The following is a 22,877-nucleotide window of genomic DNA, read 5'->3' on the forward strand; positions in this document are numbered from 1 at the left end:
AGAGGTTATGATTATATCTTGTTCACCATTTTTTCCTCAAGTGTCTAGAAAAATGCCCGGCATATAGTTCAGTTGTTGAAAGAATAACAATAAATTGGACTGCTCATTTATAAATACTTTGAATTGATGGTCAGCATTCTAAGATGGGGACATTGTGAAATATTTTCTTTAATCCTTTTGGCCTTTCTCTTCTCTTCCTAGCTTTGCTAATTACATAACAGGTTGGTTTAAGGGTTTGAAAAGAGTGTCACTTCACCAGTGGATTTATTTTCAGTTAGTTATTTGTATAGAGACATATTGTCTCTTGACAATATGGAATGCCCTTTCTTGATCTCACTTTTGTGGTATTCATCTACCTGACAGCAAATATGTTATGTCCTCATCGTACGACCAAAGGTAATCACTCTCTTACTTGCCTGCCTTCTCCTTTGTGTATAAAGGGGGACTGAAAAGTTGATTTTCATTAAAGCAAAGCATGGATTTCATTCTCTTGGCTTTCTCCATTTCCTCTTTCCATACCCTTGCTCCAACTGAAAGTTTTATTTTGTTGGATTAGTTTGAGTGAGGAATTGTTTGGATGTTATAACTGAAGGAAGTAGGGTTAGGGTTAGTTTGAATAAAAATATTTTTAAAAAATGGAAACAGAAATCTCATGGAGCTTGTGCCAGAAAGTAAAACTAGAATTCATAGAGACTGAAGTCGGCAATGCCTGAATTTGCACCTCTCCGCTCCTGCTCCACTCTCCCTGGAACAGCTTCCTCTTCACGGTTCTTTGTTGACTCTCCCACACCCTAGCTTACGTGTGGTTGACATAGCCCCAACCTGGGATACAGTTTCACAAAAATTTAAGAAAGAACTACGTGAGGGTAGAAATAATGGACTTTGGGGGATCAAAATTTTTTTTTTTTTTTTTTTTTTTACTTATAGAAGGACACAATGTCTTTATTTATTTTTATGTGGTGCTGAGAATTGAACCCAGTGCCTCAGACACATGAGGCAAACACTCTACCACTGAGCTATGACCCCAGCCCAAATTTTCTTATTATGTGTACTACATAAATTCTATCACCTGATACTGATAATATCCATTCCATTTTCTTAACCATTACCCTTATAGAGCAGCACTTAAATAATTTCCAGTTTTTCACTGTTATAAAATAATTATGCTGAGAATATTTTGTACCTGTTTTGTTTTCCCTTTGAATTTAAATTGGAACATTGAGCCAAATATTTCTGTGCTTTTTATGCATAAAAGTATATGAGGCCACTAATAACATTGGTTTTCCTCATTCAGGGTTCTCTGGAAACTGTATCGGCTGTGGAGAAAGAGGATTTCGGTATTTCACGGAATTTTCCAACCACATTAACTTGAAGCTCACCACCCAGCCAAAGAAGCAGAAGCACTTAAAGTACTACCTAGTCAGAACGTCCCAGGGTGTACTGTCAAAGGGACCTCTTATCTGCTGGAAAGGTAGTCCACTTTGAGGAGGGAAGAGGGAGGGAAAGGGAATCTTATGATGGTGACAAGTGACCGTCACGGGCGGGCGTCTCTGTGTTTGTCTTCTGGGAAGGGGGTGCCACTCTCAGGGAGGGGAATGGACCCTTTCTTGCGCTCCTATAATTTAGAAAGGAGAGTATCTTGAAGTTTTCAGGGACTTTTTTTTTTTTTACTTTAAGTGCTTTGGCAATTCTAAAACCTCTGAATTTCTCTATTTTAATTTGACCAAAGCATACTTAGAATATAACAATGTGGTCTTCATAATACCTGGGAAAATGCATTCACTATTAAATTGACAGAGTTTTATTCTTTTAAATTAGAAAGAACATAATTACCTTATCTGTAGAAATGAATCCATTTGAAACGTCACATCCTCATGTGTTTTATAGGAGTTTGCCACAAATTCTATTCATTGTTCTAATGCAATAGAGTATCTAATCCTTATTTTGTTAAGCAGTTTATTTTTTTTCCCTCCATAGAATAACTGTCTTTAATGTTTCTGTTTCTTGCCTATACAAGATACTTGCCTGACCATGAATCATTCCAAATTATAATAGAAGATTTGCCTGATAGTCATTCACCATAATCATTCTTTGTTGCAATTTGTAGTGCTGTTATATAATTCCTTAGCAATGGCTACATGTTCAGATATCATCAGAACTTAAAGCTAGCCACTGCTAAATCATAAGCTTGGTGAGATAGAGATGATAGATGATAAAGAACTCTTTATCCTAATAAAAATCTAAAGAATTTTCTTCTGAAAAATTAATTTGAATGTCATGAAACTTAATAAAAGAGTAAAAATAGGATAAGTATCACATATTTACCTTTTAACTTTATTCTTTAGCTTTTGTTTTGGTTGCATATAATATTTTTAACTTCTTATTTAGTGTTCAGTGAGAATTTACCCTCCTAGTTGAGAATGATGTTGTTTATGTTTTTAATAGTTGCTCTTTTGAAACTGAAATTGTATGTGCATATATTCACAGATAAAAAACATTATATATATAATATATGTATAATATATGTATATATTATATATATATAATATATACATATATATATATAATACACATAATGTGAAGATAAGGTTTTAGGCCAAAATATAATAGCTTTTCCCATAAGGTCACAGCACAGATGCTTGAGAAAACTGTCTTCAGCTCTTGCATATATCTTTTAAACTAGAAACCCTCTAAAGGACCCTCTATAATTAACTTCGTCACACACAATCATTTATATTCCCATTTCACATGCTACTTTCTAATACTAGTAGAGCATAATTTGGTTAGAACTTACAGTTCCCACAGGCTGTCATGGTATTTACCATCTACCTGAATCAGTACAAAGCCCTGTTAAAATATCATACCAGAGTCCCACTAATATCAGGTAACACCAGGGTTGGTATTGCATCATCTATTATCACTTTGAGTGTCATCTACCTATTTCTTTTAACAAGACTTGAAAATAACAAGTATTTGAGTATTTCTAATTTTTTTTCTCTTCTACCTATAAATTTTTTCTTTCCTTCTGTGTTTGGACATAAATTAAAGTTGAGTAGAGAAGGTTGAAGGTAGTGTAAACAAATGCTAGGTCACTGTTCTAAACTTAAGTAAATCCTAGACAGGAGACTAACTGGTGTTTGTAAAATTTGTTGTTGTTGTCTTTATAAATTATTGATCATTTAGCCTCTGTTTTACCCAAAAAGCTAGCACCACTGTGTTGGTTATGAGTATTTTTCCCTGGGAACTAGTCTGCACGGAACAGAGGTCTGATTGTTCTTTGTTTTTCAAGCATGACATCTGGCCCTAGAAAGAACTGTGCTCATGTGCCTGAACATTTTGTTGAACTTAGGATTAGGGGAATGGGATCTCTAATAAAGTGGCTACCACTTAAGAGGCAGCATTTGTTTTAAGGATTTTATGAATCATGTCCCCATCACCTATTTAAACAGAATATTGGTCTTGGGCTGGGGATATAGCTCAGTTGGTAGAGTGCTTGCCTTGCAAGCACAAGGCCCTGGGTTCAATCCCCAGCACCACAAAAAAAAAAAAAAAAAAAAGAATATTGGTCTCTTCACATAATGTGATTTTTATTCCATTCCAGAATGTAGAAGCCGACAATCCTCTGCTACTTGCCACTCTATTAAACCAAACTCTTCAGTGTCCTCAACTGTGACTCCAGAAAATGGGACAACCAATGGATATAAAACAGGATTCACTCAGACAGGTATGGGGTGTTTTCTTTTGTACTTCAAGCAGCAGATATATATTTAATGAAGCATCTTTAAACTTACTGCTGACTCGTGTGAATAGAGATATATTTTTTTAAATAAAGGTATTACTTGAATTCCTATTAGGATCAGAACTCAAGCTGGGCAAGCTGGTGCACACCTATCATTCCAGCTACTTCACAGGGCTGAGGCAGAAGGATCAGAAGTTCAAGACCAACCTGGGCAACTTTGTGAGACCCTGTCTCAAAATAAAATAAAAATATCTGGGCATATAGCACAGTGGCAGAGTACTTGCTTAGCATACATTAAGATTGGGGTACAATTTCCAGGACTGCAAAAAAAAAAAAAAAAAAAAAAAGAGAGAGAGAGAGAAAGAGAATAGAACTCAGCATTGAGATGGGTCAGTCTGTGGATAACTCAAACTCAAGTCCCAACAGTCCACCAGTGTCAGGCAGAGGACGGAAAAAGGAACTGACAATTGGGAGATAATTTAGCTGAAGCATATGATGTGATGAGGCGAGTCTGATACTAGGTAGGTAATAAGTGGAAATGGAGACATCACAGGCACAAGGTGGTATGTACTGGGAACATATTCATGAAGCCTGAATCCACAGCAGGACTCCACATAAGCCCACAGAACATTATAGGTAGTAGTATACCAACTAGAATACAAAGTGAAGTCTTAAGGTAAGATTGCAGATCATAATGGATGAATCCAGGACCTAGTTTCTAGTGATAAAGATAGGGGCAAGGTTACAAATAACCAGATAAAACTTAGTATCTGAAACCAGGTTACAGTATCAGGGCTGGATCAACAGAATGGCTGATCTGATGCTGAGCAGATTAGTGACTAGTTCAAGGCATCTAAAAATTCTTCTAGTGTAGACACTGGTCTAGGCCCTCAGGTCAGAATAAGACTCCAGTTGGGACTTCATGGCTCCAAGTGGCTGTTGGGGCTGTAACTGAAAAGATCACTGCAGATAGTACCTGAGAAAATTACTCAGAATCAGCATAGTTGTATCTTAGGCAAGAAGGAAAGTATTTAAATGAATTTGTGAATTGTTTTCAGTTCGCTTGTTTTCTGTGAAGTACCATTTTACCCATCTAATATGCAAATTTCACAGGATATGTACTTAGCTAGTGTCCACTCAACTATAACAATTTAAAAAGAAAGACTCTTCATTTACTAGTTAACTTGCCTCTTTCAAATTTATGTGTGCTTCTGATGAACTGGAAAATTGTTTCTGTGTTCTTTTCAGGATGAAAGTGATTATTAGCAGATGTTAACAACAATATAAAGACTAACTTTACTTGGGGTACTTCTTACTGTGGTGGACTCTGCAGCATATAGTGGTCACAGCAAAGTCCACCTCATCCTGAATTTAAAAATCCAACTTTTAAACTGTCCAGGACCGTTAGTTGGCATTCAGTTCTTGGCATTGAAAATCTAGCCTTCATTATATTAATGGCATACCTCCATGTCTCTTCTTCAATATTATTTTAGTAATTTGATGGATTCCATGATGTGTTATCTGCCATTAAAGCTTAGAGCTAATCAAATGTAATTTTAAAATGATAGTGTTAAAAATTAGCATTTACTTCATTTCAGCAAGGTTCATTATATTTTACAAACCTCATCAGATGCTAGAAGACAGGGTTTGGTACTTGACTAATGACTCCAGTGATCTAAAAATCACTCAGAGAAATTAAAGAACAATAAAACATGTCAACTTTCCTAAGAGGGTATATAAATAACAAGTTATACATGAAAATAATGAAATCAAAATATCAATAAGCAGTAATATAATTTTAATTATACCAGGAAATATTTTTCAAAAACAAGTTTTGTTTTGAAAGATGAAATCAGGCTTTTGCAAAGATTCAGGCTTTAGCAAAGATATCCTTGGATATCCAAAGATATAATGAGACACAGGCAAGAGAAGCCACTGACTGATGCACAGTGAATACAAGTGGCCATGTGTTATTCCAGTATTCCTGTGTGTCCCTTGGCAGAATGGAAGAAGTAATTTGACCATGAAATTAATTCTTAACAATTTTAGGGCAATCCACAGAATTTGCTGGAAGAATTGGTTTTTATTTATGAATTTATGTTTATAGATACTTTAGTAGTTTCTTCTGACACATATTCAGTGTAATAGGATATAAGAATTTCTTGTCCCCAGGTGTGATGGCACACACCTGTAATCCCAGTTGCTTAGGAGACTGAGGCAGGAGGATCACAAGTCTGAGGCCAGCCTTAGCGGCTTAGCAAAACCCTCAGCAACTTTGTGAGACCCTGTCTCTAAATAAAATATAAAAAGGACTGAGGATGTGGCTCAGTGGCTAAGCGCCCCTGGGTTCAATTCCTGGTACCAAAAATAGAATTTCATGTCAAATTCATGATATCATTTCAAACATTAGGCATCTTCTTAACTGATTCAAGATTCTCTTTTCTATAAGGGATATTTTCTCCTAAATATTTTTTTAAATTTTTTAAAAATATTTTTTTAGTTGTTGATGTACCTTTATTTTTATTTACTATCAAACCCAGTGCCTCACACATACTAGACAGTGCTCTACCACTGAGCCCCAGCCCCAGCCCTGAGTTTCTCCTTACTCTTAATCTTCAGGTGGTGACTGCTTATAATCAATGTTTTCTAGCCTGAAATGTAGGTATACATTGTATAATATTTGAAGGAGTTAAGTTGTGACTTACACAGCATTGACTTAAGTTTCACCTGCCAAGCACTGAATATTCATTCTGGCTGACTTGCCATTTATCCCTTGCATATTTTTCCACATTTTTTGTCATTGATATTTAAATTTTTATTACCAATATCAGTGAAATATTTTATCATATTTGCCAAAGGTTGCTATGTCTTTATCTACACACGCACGTTAAATCAGGACATGAATTGAAAGGAAAAAAAGTATTTTTCAAACTGAAGATCTTGAAATTTTCCATGTTTTCTTTTAAAGACTTTATTATTGTTATTCTTACAGTTTAAGTCTATGAGTCATTTAGAACTAATTTTTGTGTATGGTGTGAGGTGAGAGTCTTAAGTTCATCTTTTTGCATGTGGTTATCCATTGTCCCAGACCATTTATTGTACAGACTATCTTCTTCTCAGTGAATTTCACTTAAGAAAAAAACAATTGACTCTAAGGATTTATTTATGGAAAAAATGATGGAATGAATCTCATCAAAATTCAAAACTTTTTACATGATAAACCACAAAAAAGTATTGGCAAAACACAATCTAATAAAGCATTAGTAACTACAATTTACAAATAAACTCTTACAATTCTATAACAGATGTCAAAGAATCCAGTCAAAACATATGTAAAAGATTTAGAATAGACATTTCTTCAAAGGATATGTACAAATGGCTAGTAAGCACATGGAAGGAAGTTCATTATCATAGTTTTTAAGCTTATACAAATCAAAATCGTAATGAGGTCCCACTAGACTGACTAGAATAAAAAAGACGGAAACAAGTGTCAGTGAATGAGAAAAAAAATGGAACCTCTATACACTGCTTGGTATACAACTTGGCAGTTTCTTAAAAAGTTCAATGTTAAATCCAATAATTCCACTCCCAGGTGTCTACCCAAGAGAAATGAAAACCTATTTTCTCACAACAACTTGCATGCAAATAGTTGCAGTAGCATTACTCATATAGTCAAAACTGGGAGCAACCTAAATTAGTCAGCTCAGAAATAAGTAGATAAAATGTGTGTTCATACAATGGAATACCCTTTAGCAATAACAAAGAATGAAATATTGACACATGCTGCACACAGATGAATCTTAAATATCTTATGCTAAGTGAAAGAAACCAGTGAGTTCACATATTATATGGTTTTATTTTATATCAGTTTTATAGAAAATGTAAATTTATAGACAGGGAGTAGATAAGTGCTTGCTTAGATCAGGAAGTGGGAATGAAGAAGTAACTGAAAATGGGCATGAGGGTTCTTACTAGGGGCTGAAAAAGTTCTAAAATTGATTTATAGTTATGGTTGCACCACATGGCAAAATGACTAAACACCATCAAATTAAATACTTCAAATGGGTAAATTTTATGACATGTAAAATATACCTCAATAAAGATATAAAAGAGAAACTTAGGAGGACCCCGAGCTGGGCGCCGCTGCCGGTTCGTCTACCCTTTTCCTCAGCCGCCTCCTTTCAACCTTGTCCACCCGTTGGCACAGCCTCTGGTGCAGCGGCGGCGGCTCCCGTTTCTGCCGCATCTCTTTCCCCGCCTTCCCTCCCCACCAGATCCTAGAGTTGCCTGCTATGGCTTTACTCACTGCGGCCACACGGCTCTTGGGAGCCAAGGTGAGCAACTAGGGGAGGGAGCGCGCCGCTCTGGGGTGGGGCTGGGGCGACCTCAGGCCCTCAGTCGCCGGGGTCTCCCTCCCTCCCACACCCGCGTGCACCCTTGCGCGTCTTAAAGGAGCCCTGAGTTTGACTTGCCGCCAGCCCTCCGTCGAAGGCCATGTGCTACGCTGCCCTTCAGGCTCCTGGGGTGAGGCGAATACTGCCCGCGCCGGCCTGCAATCTGGGGCGGGTGGGGAGCCCGACCTTACTGGCATCCTACATGTCTAAGATCCTACATGCCTCCCTGGATAGAGGAGCCGAGACTGGAACCGCCTGTAGAGGATAGAGAATGCATCCTGTCTTGTTCTTGCTGCCCGGCATGCCAGTGCTTCTTCCACGAATTTGAAAGATGTATTGGCCAACCTGATACCTAAGGAGCAGGCCAGAATTAAGGCGTTCAGGCAGCAACATGGCAAGACAGTGGTGGGCCAAATCACTGTGGACATGATGTATGGTGGCATGAGAGGCATGAAGGGACTTGTATATGAAACATCAGTTCTTGATCCCGATGAGGGCATCCGTTTCAGAGGCCATAGTATCCCTGAATGCCAAAAGTTACTGCCTAAGGCTAAGGGTGGGGAGGAACCCCTGCCTGAGGGTTTATTTTGGCTGCTGGTAACTGGACAGATCCCAACTGAGGAACAGGTGTCTTGGCTTTCAAAGGAGTGGGCAAAGAGGGCAGCTCTGCCTTCTCACGTGGTCACAATGCTGGACAACTTTCCCACCAATCTACATCCAATGTCTCAACTCAGTGCAGCCATTACAGCCCTCAATAGTGAAAGTAACTTTGCCCGGGCATATGCAGAGGGTATTAACCGAACCAAGTATTGGGAGTTAATATATGAAGATTGTATGGATCTCATTGCAAAACTACCTTGTGTTGCTGCAAAGATCTACCGGAATCTCTACCGGGAGGGCAGCAGTATTGGGGCCATTGACTCTAAGCTGGACTGGTCCCACAATTTCACCAACATGTTAGGCTATACTGATGCTCAATTCACTGAGCTCATGCGTTTATACCTCACCATCCACAGTGACCATGAAGGTGGCAATGTAAGTGCCCATACCAGCCACTTGGTGGGCAGTGCCCTTTCAGACCCTTACCTATCCTTTGCAGCAGCCATGAATGGGCTGGCAGGGCCTCTACATGGACTGGCCAATCAGGAAGTACTTGTTTGGCTAACACAACTACAGAAGGAAGTTGGCAAAGATGTGTCAGATGAAAAGTTAAGAGACTACATCTGGAACACACTCAATTCAGGACGGGTTGTCCCAGGCTATGGCCATGCAGTACTAAGGAAGACTGATCCACGATATTCCTGTCAGCGAGAGTTTGCTTTGAAACACCTGCCTAATGACCCTATGTTCAAACTTGTTGCTCAGCTGTACAAGATTGTGCCCAATATCCTCTTGGAGCAGGGAAAGGCCAAGAATCCTTGGCCAAACGTAGATGCACACAGCGGGGTGCTACTCCAGTATTATGGCATGACGGAGATGAATTACTACACGGTCCTCTTTGGGGTGTCACGGGCACTGGGTGTGCTGGCACAGCTCATCTGGAGCGGAGCCCTAGGCTTCCCTTTAGAAAGGCCCAAGTCCATGAGCACAGATGGTTTGATGAAGTTTGTGGACTCTAAGTCAGGATAAAATTGACTATCAGAAGATGAGGAAGCTTAAAAAAAGTATACTTTTGTTTTGTTTCAGGGGGGCCTTTAAAGATTTAAGATTCAATTGTATCTGAGGCACTGAAAATACGTTTGAAGTTAAGATATAAATTAAGACTTTAAAAGATAAAAAGTGACCCCTTCTTCCCTAACCAGGTCCCTTCCCTTCCTGGTATGAGTTGCCCATCAACTATAGGATAACCAGGACTAATGCATGTGGTATGGGTTAGGTTTGGCCTCCTATCTTTTCTAGAGTGAGAATCTGACTCCACTTCCTGAGTCAAAGCAGGTTGCAAAGAATCTGCACTCACTCTGGAGCCTTTACTTTTATTCTGCCCAGCCCTTGGGTCAGCAAGCCAGGACTCTGCCCCTTTTGTTTCCATAGGAATCATGTTGGATTGTCAGCTGTACCAAGCCCCCCACAGCCCTCTCCTATGTACACAAATACTTCCTAGCAAGACCTATTGGTTAGCTAGAACTACTTTGGCTTTTTTTTTTTTTTTTTTTTTTTCAAATGCTGCCAGGTGACCATAAAGGCATAACATTTGTTGCAACTGATGCCCCCCCCCTTTTTTTTAAATTATTCCATTAAAATTAAGGCCTGGTAGTGTTCTGTTTCCTACTACTTTAATGCCTCCCTCCAGACTTTCGTATACCTGCTATGCCTCAAGCTGAGGATTCTCTGGACCTTCCTTTCTTGTTCCCTACCAGAGACTTCTTTCAGCAGGTTTGTCAGATCTGTGGTCTTTTCCAGTCATTTGGCTTTATGAGTGCTTAATGTGAATTAAACTTTTTACTTCCACAGAACATAAGCCACTACACTGACTTTTTTCCTCCTGTGTTAATACACTGTGGAGCATAGAACACGGGCTCAGGAATGACCAGTTCCTTTATGATCTGGTCCCAGAGGTACTAGCATTTCTTTTTGAACAGAGAAATTATTCAAGATTGAATATATCTTCAGATATTAGGTCTTAAGGCTGGGGGCACTCAAAAGAGTAGTAAACCATCTTCCTTATCCCCTACCACAAGAAAATGTTCCCTTATTTATCAGTGTCTTTTTCTGCCCCATCCCTAAGAGCTTGCAGTACAATGTTTGTTTTAGAAGCCCCATTTGCACAGGTTTTCAGTGACTCAGAATGCTGTACTGCCTTTTCTTTGAGAAAGGATTGATATACACTCCTGCTGTGCCCCCTTCTTCCCTCAAAACTCCTGCCTGTGTTTGTGTTGATCCCCAAACCCCAGAACCACGCTGTTGAGATGGACACACTGTAAACCCCTGGGTGACTATCAAGTCATGATGCAGACTTCAGGGTGTTCTGTATAAAATAAAAAATAAATGTTTTTATTAACAATGAAAAAAAAAAAGAGAGAGAAACTTAAATTCTGCTCTGAGAAAATGTACAGTCCTTGGTGTGACACTATTTCCCTTTCAGTTCGATACCACCTAAGTTATTGAGTGTCTTCTATGAGATGTGCACTGTCTCAGACCAGATCTTGGAGTCAGAGTCCTCCTATTAAAATGCTACACCTGACACATATATTAACTGAGGTTTAGGTTAAGTCACTTAATTGTTCTGTGCCTTTGTTTCCTCATTTGTAAAAACTGAAATTAACAACACCTGCTTTGCAATTTTGTGAGAACTGACAGCTTTGCTATCATACTGGTGTGGCATTGATTCTCATTATAATTATTTGTTAACCATCTATATTCACTCATATTCTGGGAACCTTATGTTTATTTTTATTATCTCTGTATCCCTTGGAACCTGGCAAATGCCCAGAAATAAATATTATTTCAATTCCATTTTTATTTAAATTTGTATATAGTTTTGAAAGATTATTAATTTGCTGTTGCTGTTGTGTACTATTTTTCCAAATAAAGATGATATGCTTATCTACTACTAGCAGGGCACATGTTTTTGTCCCCTAGCTTATAGGAAAGGATAGGGATGAGTTTCCCAAGCTCTGCCCCTGTAACTAATAGAATAACTTTAAAGAAAACTACCAAGAAGGGCCATTGCATGGTGAATTTTTTTGGGTAGTGGTGGGAGTTCTAGGTACCTTGGCTGATGTGGCCATTTCTGCATAGAACAATATTTAAAATTATGTTTTATGATTATGTTGGCATACAAGTGAATCTGTTAAAATTATATATTGAGACATTTTCTACAGGGCTAGGGCTGTAACTTAGTGGTGGAGCACCTTCCTACCATGTATGAATTGAATCCCCAGTACCACAAAATCAAAACACGTTGTTCACTCTTTTCTTCTGTTTTTAAAATAAACTAAAATATTTTCATGATTCCTTCAAAGTGTCATGGACCCTATATGCTATGCCTAATGAAGGAGTCAGAGGTATTGTCTGCGAGATGGGATTTTCCTCTCTGTGAGCCACTATAGGCTCAAAGTATCACAACACCCTTACTGTTTTAGCCTTGTGTATTAGAGTGGTGAGAACGTAACAAATGAGAGAGCTTTCCCTACCAAATGCCAAGCTCATAAAACTTTACTGATAAAGACAAAGTGGAGCTGGCACAGGAAGACACAGCAGAGCAGAGTAAAAGTCCAAAAACAGATTCACATAACAGGTATACTTCAGACTTAACAGATATGACTTAAGCATTGGAAGCTTTCAATAAATGGTGCTCTGAAATTGAATATCCCATGTGGACAAAATGAAATTGATCCCCTGTTTTTTACTATACACGAAAATCAATCCCAGGTAGCTAGAAGTTCTAAAAGTATAAGATGAAACTATCGAACTATCAGATGCCAGTGGTGCACACCTGTAATCCCAACCACTCAGGAGTTTGAGGTAGAAGGATGGCCAAGTTCAAGGCTAGCCTCAGCAATTTTCTCAAAATAAAAAATTTTAAAAACCTGGAGATGTAGATCAGTGGTAAAGCACCCTGGTACCAAAATGAAAAAAAAAAAATGTAGAAGATGTAAAATACCTGCATGACTATAGAGTCAGAAAGAATATCTTCAAGTTGAGATAGAAAGTGCTGATAATAAAAGAAAAGACATTTCAGCCAGGCATGGTGGCGCATGCCTGTAATCCCAGCAGCTTGGGAGGCTGAGGTAGGAGGATTGCAAGTTCAAAGCCAGCCTCAGCAACTTAGCAAGGCCCTAAGCAACTCAGCAAGACCCTGTCTCAAAATAAAATATTAAAAAAAGGGCTCAGTGGTTGAGTTCCCCTGGTTTCAATTCCCGATACCAAAAAAATTTTTAAAATATAACTTCTAATTATTAAAATTAGAAGTTATTCTCTCTATTAACTATAGAGAATTTAAAACCTAGACATAAATTGGAAGACAATAATAAAACTAACAAAAGATTAGTATCAAGAACATATAAAGAATGCCTGTGAATGAATAAGAAAAAGACTCATCAATAGAAAAAAACATGAGCAAAGATATCAGCAGGCACCTCACAAAAAGAGGGAACCCAAATGACCAAAAAGCACACAAAAAATGATTTACCACTTTGATAACTAGGGAAATTACATAAAAAATAAGAGAAGCCATTTGACACATTACCAAACTGGCAATACTTTGGAATAATTTAGTTATAGTAATAATAAATGTTGGCAAACATTTCAAGAAACAAGAACTAATGTACAATTCTGATAGAGGAGTGTTAATTGATAGTACCACTTCCAAGTAATTTGTAACACATAGTAAAGTAGAAAATGTACCTATCTATAATCTGGCTATTTCATTCCCTAAAGAAATCCTTGTACATGAGCACCAAGAGAAATGAACAGGACTGTTATAGCAGTGTTCTTCACAATTGATTCAAACTGAAAACAACCCAAATATCATCAATAGAATGGAGAAGAAAATTGAATATATTTGTCTAATGAAATACCATAAGTCAATGAAAAAAAAACAAATACTTACATCAACACTAGGGATAAATCTTATAACTGTGATGATGAGCCAAATAAAAAGCTATTCACAAAAGATTCATTCCAGTATTGTTTCATTTCTATCAAATTTGTAAAAGGTGAAAAACTAAGCTATTTTAGGGATGCATGCATAGCACAGTGATTACTTCTGGGCAGAGGGAGGAAGATTGAATAGGGAAGGGGAGAAAGGAGGTTATTACTGGCTGCTGGCAGTGTTTTGAAATTTTTTCTTTTTCTTTATTTCTTTTTTTTGTGTGTGTGTTTGCTTTTGCTTGACTCAGTTGCTGTTTGTGTTAGATTTTTGTTACTGTAACAAATACCTGAGATAATCAACTTATATGGAAAAAGGTTTATTTTAGTTCATGGTTTTAGAGATTCAGTTCATGGGCAATTGGCTGTATTGTTTTGGGGCCTGTGGCAAGGCAGAACATCATGGTGTCGAGTGTGTGATGCAGCAAAGCTGCTCACCAGGAAGCAATTCAACAGTGAGACTGTGCAGTCGAAATAATATTTCAGTGTGGAGTCTTACTGGCTTTGTTTTCTGAGACAGGAAGGGGCAGGAAGGAAATGCCCAACATTTCCTTCCACCTCTTAGCATCCAAGAACTTAATGTCTAAAAAACATTATATGATGCATTGTGTCAATCCAGGCCTGCCTCGCTCACGCAACCTTTCCACTTTTTTCCCATCCCCTTCCCCAGGGACCCCCCCCCGTCTCCAGTGACAGCTGCTCAGAAAGCAGTTTCTATGAGAAAGCATCATTCAACTGTCCCAACAATGTAGCCGTGTTCATTTCTGTCCTCTTTAGGTTTATTCTTCTCCAGATGCTAAACTTCTTTCCTTCTCTAGGTACAACCTTAAGGGCAGGGTAGTCAAAATTTTCTCTAGCAGGTGTTTTCAAACTTAGTTCCTCTTGAACATTCAATTAATGCTTTACCAAAAACAACTCCTTTTCCTACATGTGGTAACACTTTGGGTGGCAGATTTTCCCTCTCCTAACTAAATATTGAGAACCTGTAGACTTTCCGTCCTTGGGGGCAGGGATTATGTCTTGTATTCCTCCATCATATCCCCCAGTGTCATACCTGGCACATTGAAGAGGCTCAATAAATATTTGATGAATGAATGCTTGGGAGGGACAAAGAAGAAAACCAATTATTGCTTTCTTCTGAGATAGGAGGGAAGTCTGAAGGCCATGACTATGCTTGGGAGATGTCTGTGAACGAGGAAATGCAACTGTTTAGCAAGTATAAGGAAGACTTCTTTCCCTCTATGTAGAAATGAAGAAATTATAAGTCATAACAGTGGGAGGTCATTTTCACCTACTCCATTACCCAGAACACTAAAAGTGATGGCAAGGATACTGACACTCTCAGCCAGGCTGGGGAAGGTGAAGAGTGGTATGAACTGTTAAGAGAGCGATTTGGCAATATGTAATAAGAACATTAAAAATATGTATACTCCTTGGTCTGGTAATCTTACTTTAGAGAGCTTAGCTAATACTATAACCCAAGAGGAGAGTTAACATATTCAGTGCAATTCCCTTTTACATTAACTAAAAAGAAGAAACCTTAGTATAGAATTGGGTAAATCATGGCATGCACACATGATAAAGATGCTCAAAACTATCATCATAAACCCTGGGCAGCTACATAGGAAACCCTTCTGCCAAGTACAAAAAGTAACATTAAAACTTATTTTTGTTTTATCATGTCAAAAGAGCCTATGGATAAAACACCGACAGGCATGTGCTTAAAAAAATAATAACAGTAGGTAAGAGAAGTGAGACTTTGGCATGTTTGTTTCTGTTTTTTAAATTTTATTTTGTATTTTTAATAGGTTAAACTTTGAGAAATTCTTAGAATTAGGCCAAATGTATGGGTCTGTATAAAATGTCTGTATTTTACTAATTTCTCTTCAGCATTCTTTGCATGAGCAAAAATAAAGGCCAGTACCTAATGGAGACAAGTCTATGATATAGCTAGATGGTAATGAAACCAGAATTTCGAATTTCTCTGCTCGCAGCCAAACAATTTTAGGCGGGTATTTACTGGGTAATAAGAAATGGAGATATAAAAGTTGGTCAGTAAAATGTTCATGTGTCTCAGATTTCAAGAGGAGAATAAGGGGCAGGGAAACAGGAAGCGAAGAGGGGGACCACGAAGGTTAAAGGATCAACAGCAGATCAACTCAATATTACTTCTGCCAAAAGGAAGAAAAGGGACGGAATTTACTCTCCTACCTGAAAGTACCAGACAAGTACATGAAAAACAGCTTTCCGGACACTATACCTCAGGCAACAAAGGACGGCAATCGCTGAGAAATGGAAAACAACGTGAACCTTACAATTGCCCCAGCTCACTGTCTTCAGAGAGTTTCTAAAACATGATACAGGGAGGGGGAATTGTGGTGAACCCCAGATTCCTTGTCTTCAGTAGAAGAAAATGGGACCCACACATGAAGAAAATTCTCGAGGCTAATTGAAAGTATCACTCATGGGGATTAGAAGAAACTGCTCAGCAGTCAGACAGGGCCAAGAACAGTGACTGTTCCCACCAGCCAGACAGGAAGACTATCATCATTAGTCATTGAATAGAGTACTTAGAAAGGTTTTGTCCCAGTAATGGAGAATACTTGGCTCTAGACCAAGCACTGCTTCAATACTGTCTAAAAATATCATAAAAGGAAAACAAAAGACTTCCAGCAGTCAGTAACCACCTTTCTCCCTTCCCCACCCCATCTCCTGTGTGCCCAGAGGTAATCATGCTGTGTATGCAGCCTTCAAATAGTTTAGTTCTCCCTTTCTTGAATGTAATAGAAATGAAATGGAATAGAGTCCTTTGTGAATGGAATTTTTTGTCCTAAGGAATCAAACTGCTTACAAATAATTTAACTTGGTTCCAGAACAATTCAAAGATAGTCATAGGAATTCAAAAATATCCAGCCCCCACTAAGGAAAAATTAACAATGCTTGATGTCCATTTCATACCAGGCATGAAATATGTAACAGCCCATCCCATCATTCTGTACAACTGTAATGCATCAATAAAAAATGGGAAAAAAAGATTACTAGGCATGCAAAGAGGAAAATATAACTAATATTCAGAAGACCAATCAATTAACCAAAAACAACCCCAAACTGATACAGATGAAACACAAGAGGACAGCAAAACGGTTATTTTAACTAGAGTCCATATGTTTAAACAATTAAGTGGGCATAGAAGATATTTTCAAAAGACTCAAATCAAACTTCTAGAAATTATAACTACAATATTTGAGATAAACAACACACTGGATGAGATGAATAACAGATTAGTCACTGCAGAAGAAAAGGTCAGTGACTCAAAAGCATAATAACTGAAACTTTCCACAATGAAATCCAGAGAGGGAAAAAAAGAGAGAAAATAAAGAGGTATCCAGGAGCCGTGCAACAATACACTGGTAATTGGGATGCCTGAAGAGAGGTGGGCAGGGGAAACAGAAAAAAAAATTTGAATAAATAATGTCCCAAAATTTCCCAAACTTACTGCATATTACAAACCTATACATCCAGGAATTTCACTGAATCCTAAGCACAAGAAAAATGAAGGAAAAAAAAAAACTATACCAAAGCCCATCATAATAAAATCGCTCGAAACCAACAACAAAGAGAAACTCTTAAAAGCAGCCAGAGGAAAAAGATGTGTTATGAACAGAGAAACAAAAATGAGCATAGCATCATATTTTTCATGAGAAACAAAATAAACAATACAGTGAAGCAACACCTTTAAAGTGTAGAAAGCAAAGAGCAGACAACACAGAATTCTATATTCAGCAAAAAGTCTTTCCAAAATGAAGGTGAAATAAAAACATTTTCAGACATACAGAACTTGAAAGAATTCACAGCAGTTGACTCAGATTATAAGAAATGCTAGAGGAAGTTATTCAGGTAGATGGACAATGATAACTAGATGAAAATCTGAATCTGTCAAAGCCATGAAAACGTCTGGAAATGGTAACCACATGGGTAAATATATACAATTTTTTCTTAGTATTTAAAAGTTAATTGATTAAAATGTCAAGATAATAATGACATTTTGTGAGATTCATTATATATACAAAAATAAAATGAATGACAAATAGCATAAAGGCCAGGAGGGGAAAGATGGAAGTATACTTTTGTAAAATTCTTATAGTATTTTTGAAGTTACGCAACATCATTTGAAGTTTTACTGTGGTAAGATATATGCTACAAATGCTAAAGCAACAACTAAAATAACCAGAGTTAATAAGCAACTAAAACTGATAAAAATGACATCATAAAATATACTTGGTTGAGCCAAAAGATGGCTGAAAGAGGCATAGATAGGACAAGTAAAAAACAAATAGTAAGATGATGGATTCATACCAAGAATCACATTATATGTAAATGATCTAATCACCCCATTTCAAAAGCAGAGATTATCAGATCTTTAAAAAGAGCCAATTCCTTGCTGCCCACATGAAAAATAATTAAAATCTAAAGATATAAATTGGTTAAAGGTAAAAGTATTTTAAAACAAAACTCACCATGCTAACACTAGTCAAAAGCAAACTTCAGTGACTATATTAGCATCAGGCAAATAGATTTCAGAGTGAAGGATATTACTCAAGATCAGAGAGGTAATTTATAATGACAAAGGAGTCAAATAATCAAGAAGACATAACAATTCTAAAAAACTTATGTACTTATAATAGAGTTTTGAGATACATGAAGCAAAAATAATTTGAGAACTATATAGCCAGGTATTCTAATATCCTTTTCTTAAGATAGAACAGGTAGACAAAAAATCAATAAGGATATAGAATATTTGAATAATACTATCAACTAACTTGATTTAACTAACATTTAATAGGATATTCCACCTCACAACAGGGTACACATTCTCCTCAAGCCAGAGAAAAAAGACTGTTATATACAGAGGACAAAAATAAACATAAGATACTTCAGGACCATAAAACAAGTCTTAATACATTTAAAGGATTCAGATCATTACAAAGTGTACTCTTTGCCTAAAATGGAATTAAATTATAAATCAATAACAGAAGGATTTCTGGAAAAATCCCTAAATATTTGCAAAGTAACACATTTCTAAATAATCTATTAAACAATAAATCAAAAGGGAAATTCACAATACTTTGAATTAAATGGAATTGAAATGTATCAAATTTGTGTGATGCCACTAAAATAGTTTTTAGGGATAAATTTATATATAAAACTTATATTAGAGCCAGTGTGGTGGTATATGCCTATGATCCCAGCAGTTTTGGAGGCTGAGGCTGGAGTGTCACAAGTTCAAGACCAGCCAGGCAACTTAGTGAGAGCCTGTCTCAAAATAATATACATATATATATATACACACACACACACACATACATATATATATACATACACATACATATATATTATATACATACATATATATATATTATATACATATATATGTATAATAATCAAAACAGGATTGTATTGGTATATAGACACATAAATCAGACAACAGAACAGAATAGAAAGTCCAGGAATCAACCTGCACAGGTACATACAACTAATTTTTTAATGAAAGCATAATAATGCAGTGAAGAATAGACTTTTCAACAAATGGTGTTGGAACAATTGAATATCTATATGCAAAAATATTAACTTTGATTCATATCTGACACCACATATAAAAATTATATCTAACAGGATGGGAAAAAACCTTTGCCATCTACACCTCAAATACATTAATCTCCAAGATATATAAAGAACTGAAAAAGCTTAACACCAAAAAAAAAAAAATAACCCAATCAATAAATGGGCAAGGGAACTGAACAGGCACTTCACAGAAGAAGAAATATGATCAGTCAACAAATATATGAAAAAATGTTCAACATCTCTAACAATTAGAGAAATGTAAAGTAAAACTACACTGAGATTTCATGTCACTCCAGTCACAATAGCAATTATCAAGAATACAAGCAACAATAAATGTTGATGAGAATGCAGGGATAAGGGTACACTCATACATTGTTAGTGGGACTGCAAATTGGTGCAACCTCTCTGGAAAGCAGTATGGAGATTCCTCAAAACCTAGGAATGGAACCACCATTTGACCCAGTTATTTCACTTGTTGGTATATATTCAAAGGATTTAAATCAGCATACTACAGTGATGCAGCCACATCAGTGTTTATAGCAGCTCAATTCAAATAGTTAAGCTATGGAACCAACCTAGATGCCCTTCAACAGGTGACTGGATAAAGAAAATGTGGAATACATACACAATGGAATATTACTCATCCATAAAGAAGAATGAAATTATGGCATTTGCCAGTAAATGGTTGGAACTGGAGATTATCATACTAAGTGAAATAAGCCAATCCCAAAAAACAAAGGCTGAATGTTCTCTCTATATGTGAATGTTAACACACATTAAGGGTAGGGAGGGAAGAATACAAAAGTTCATTGGATTAGACAAAGGGGAATGAAGGGAAGGGAAAGGGAATAGAAAAGACAGTAGAATGAATCAGACATGACTTTCCTATGTTCATGTATGATTATATGACCAATGTAACTCCACATCAGGCACAACCATAAGAAATGGGAAGTTATACTCCATATATGTAAAATGTGTCAAAATACACTCTACTGGGGCTGCTGTTGTGGCTCTGTGGTAAAGCGACTGCCTAGCATGTGTGAGGCACTGGGTTTGATCCTCAGCACCACATAAAAATAAATAAATAAAATAAAGGTATTGTGTACATCTACAACTAAAAATATATTTAAAAAAATAAACTCTACTCTCACATATATCTAAAAAGAACAAATAAAAATTTTAAAAGTAAATTATATCTGATCATGTAGTGACAAAAGAAAAAGTATATTATATGAGTTAAAACAGCTTCAGTTAAAAATAAATAACTCAAATGGTTCATGGAACAAAATGTAAAGCCTGAAACTATAAAACTTAGAGAAGAAAACAGGAAAAAAATATTTGCATCCTGAGATAGGCAAAGATTTCTTAGATACCACATCAAAAGTTCAGCCCATAAAAGAACATACTGATAAATCAGATTTCACTAACATTTTTAAAATTCTGCTCTTCAGAAGATTCTGTTAGCAGAATGAAAAAAAAAAAAAAAAAAAGCCACAGCCTGGGAAAAAACCTTTGCAAAGCATATAAAGGAATTGCATCCAGAATCAATAAAGACCTGTAGAAACTCAATAATAAAAAATAATAATAACCAACCTGATTTTTTAAATAGACCAAAGATATATGGATGGTAATTAAGCATCATGAAAAGATGCTTAACACCTTTAGTCATTAGGGAAATGTAAATTAAAAAATAATGAGGGGCTGGGTTTGTGGCTCAGTGGTAGAGCACTTGCCTTGCAAGTGTAAGGCACTGGGTTCGCTTCTCAGCACCACATATAAAATATATATATATATATATATATATATATATATATGTCCATTGACAACTAAAAGAATTAAGAATTTTTTTAAAAAAATAACAAAGCGATACACTTCATATCTAATAGAATGGCTAAAATTAAAAGACTGACTGTTTCAAGCACTGGTGAGGATGTGGAGGAAGTGGAACTCCAACACACTCCTGAGAACCTACATGAGTAAAACTACTTTGGCAAAGAGTTCGGCAGTTTCTTAAAAAGTTAAACATATAGCTGCCATCTTGTGTAGCCATCCATTCCTCAGTGTTTCCACAGGAGTAAAGGAAATATATATATATATATCCATACAAACATATGCATACAATGCAAACTGTCTCTTTCTTTTTTAATAGCCAAGAACTGGCAACAATTCAAATGTCTATCATTTAAGTAAGTAAATAGTTATTATGGTAAGTAAATAGTTATTATGTCTATATAATAAAAAACAATAAAGAGCTATTGATACAGACAGCAACACTGATGAATCTCAAAAGAATTCTGAGTAAAAGAAGTCAGCCCTCAAAAAAAAAAAAAAAATGCTGTATGACCGTATTTATATAAAACTCTAGAAAATGCAGCGTAATCCATAGTGACAAAGCAGATCAGTGATTGCTTCCGGATGGAATAGCAAGGGACGCACAAGAGGGAGGAATTACAAAGAGGCAGGAGGAAATTTGGTAATGATAAATATGTTCACTATTTTGACTGTGATGGTGGCTTCATGGGTACGAAACTTGTCAGCTCTTTTACTTCTGATTAAGTTAAACTATTCATTAAAATATGAACTATTTCTTTTAAATGTATTTCATTAAAATATGAATACATTTACCTTCTAGAATTAATGCTAATTCAGATATCTCCCTAACTTGTTCTTATATTGCTGATATAAACTTGGCAAATTGAGTACTTTAAATATGTGTGGTATAAGCCAAGTGAGGTGGCGCCTGTAATCTCAGCAGCTCGGGAGGCTGAGGCAGGAGGATCTCAGGTTCAAAGCCAGCCTCAGTAACTTAGTGAGGCCCTTTCTCTAAATAACATAGAAAAAGGACTGGGGGCGTGGCTCAGGAGTTAAGCCTCCCTGGGTTCAATCCCCATTACCAAAAAAAAAAAAAAAAATGAATAAATAAATAAGTGTTGTTTATTGTTGGTTATACTTCAGTAAAAATATTTTTTTTAAAAAATCAGCAATATAAGAACAAGTTAGGGAGATATCTGAATTAGCATTAATTCTAGAGGTTAAATATTCATATTTTAATGAAATACATTTTAAAGAAATAGTTCATATTTTAATGAATAGTTTAACTTAATCAGAAGTAAAAGAACTGACATAAATAACTAATGAGGACTCAGAGGGCAGTGATGGAAATATGGCATCTGTATTAGACAGGCATTATTCTAATTGCAGAGAAAATAGGCCCAGTGTAACTTTACTCAGGAAAGAAGCAAGTTACTAGAGAGTCTACATCAATTTGCTACAAAGCAAATCATTTAGTCTCTTTTGCCCTAGGGAATCCAAAGCAAAAAGAGAGCTCATAAAGTCTTAAGCTCTTGACATCAGGAAAACCCTTAACAAGATTTAACCTAACAAATTGAACATAACCAGTGAAACTCCACATCACGTACCAGCACAAGAATGGAATCCTAATGTTATACTCCATGCATGTATAGTAGGTCAAAATACACTCTATTATCATATTTATCTAAAATGAACAAATAAAGCAGCTCAGGAGGCTGAGG

The 22,877-nt window shown here is 36.6% G+C and overlaps 2 protein-coding genes across 14 annotated transcripts in view; both read left to right on the forward strand.

Moving 5' to 3' along the window:
* The window catches only part of GREB1L (GREB1 like retinoic acid receptor coactivator), a 255,134-nt gene that overhangs the window by 149,626 nt on the left and 82,631 nt on the right, over positions 1 to 22,877 (forward strand). For all 13 annotated transcript variants that reach the window (XM_079108273.1, XM_079108283.1, XM_079108276.1 and 10 more), the window contains 2 exons: positions 1,295 to 1,471; positions 3,602 to 3,724. In XM_079108273.1, the coding sequence (XP_078964399.1) occupies positions 1,295 to 1,471; positions 3,602 to 3,724 (300 nt within the window). The remainder of the gene's footprint in view (positions 1 to 1,294; positions 1,472 to 3,601; positions 3,725 to 22,877) is intronic.
* LOC306642531 (citrate synthase, mitochondrial-like) lies at positions 7,867 to 9,778 on the forward strand. The gene is made up of 2 exons (XM_079108354.1): positions 7,867 to 8,073; positions 8,404 to 9,778. The coding sequence occupies exons 1-2, from the start codon at positions 8,032 to 8,034 to the stop codon at positions 9,760 to 9,762; spliced, it is 1,401 nt and encodes a 466-aa protein (XP_078964480.1). The 5' UTR covers positions 7,867 to 8,031; the 3' UTR covers positions 9,763 to 9,778.

This window comes from Sciurus vulgaris (genome assembly GCF_902686455.1).
Source record: "Sciurus vulgaris genome assembly, chromosome: 13".
Taxonomy (NCBI): Eukaryota; Metazoa; Chordata; class Mammalia; order Rodentia; family Sciuridae; genus Sciurus; species Sciurus vulgaris.

Excerpts from the sequence above, each read along its gene's own strand:
- LOC306642531 (XM_079108354.1), top strand. The coding sequence starts at position 8,032 with ATGGCTTTACTCACTGCGGCCACACGGCTCTTGGGAGCCAAG. Across the intron at positions 8,074-8,403 it reads CACGGCTCTTGGGAGCCAAG|AATGCATCCTGTCTTGTTCT; the intron begins GTGAGCAACTAG and ends TAGAGGATAGAG.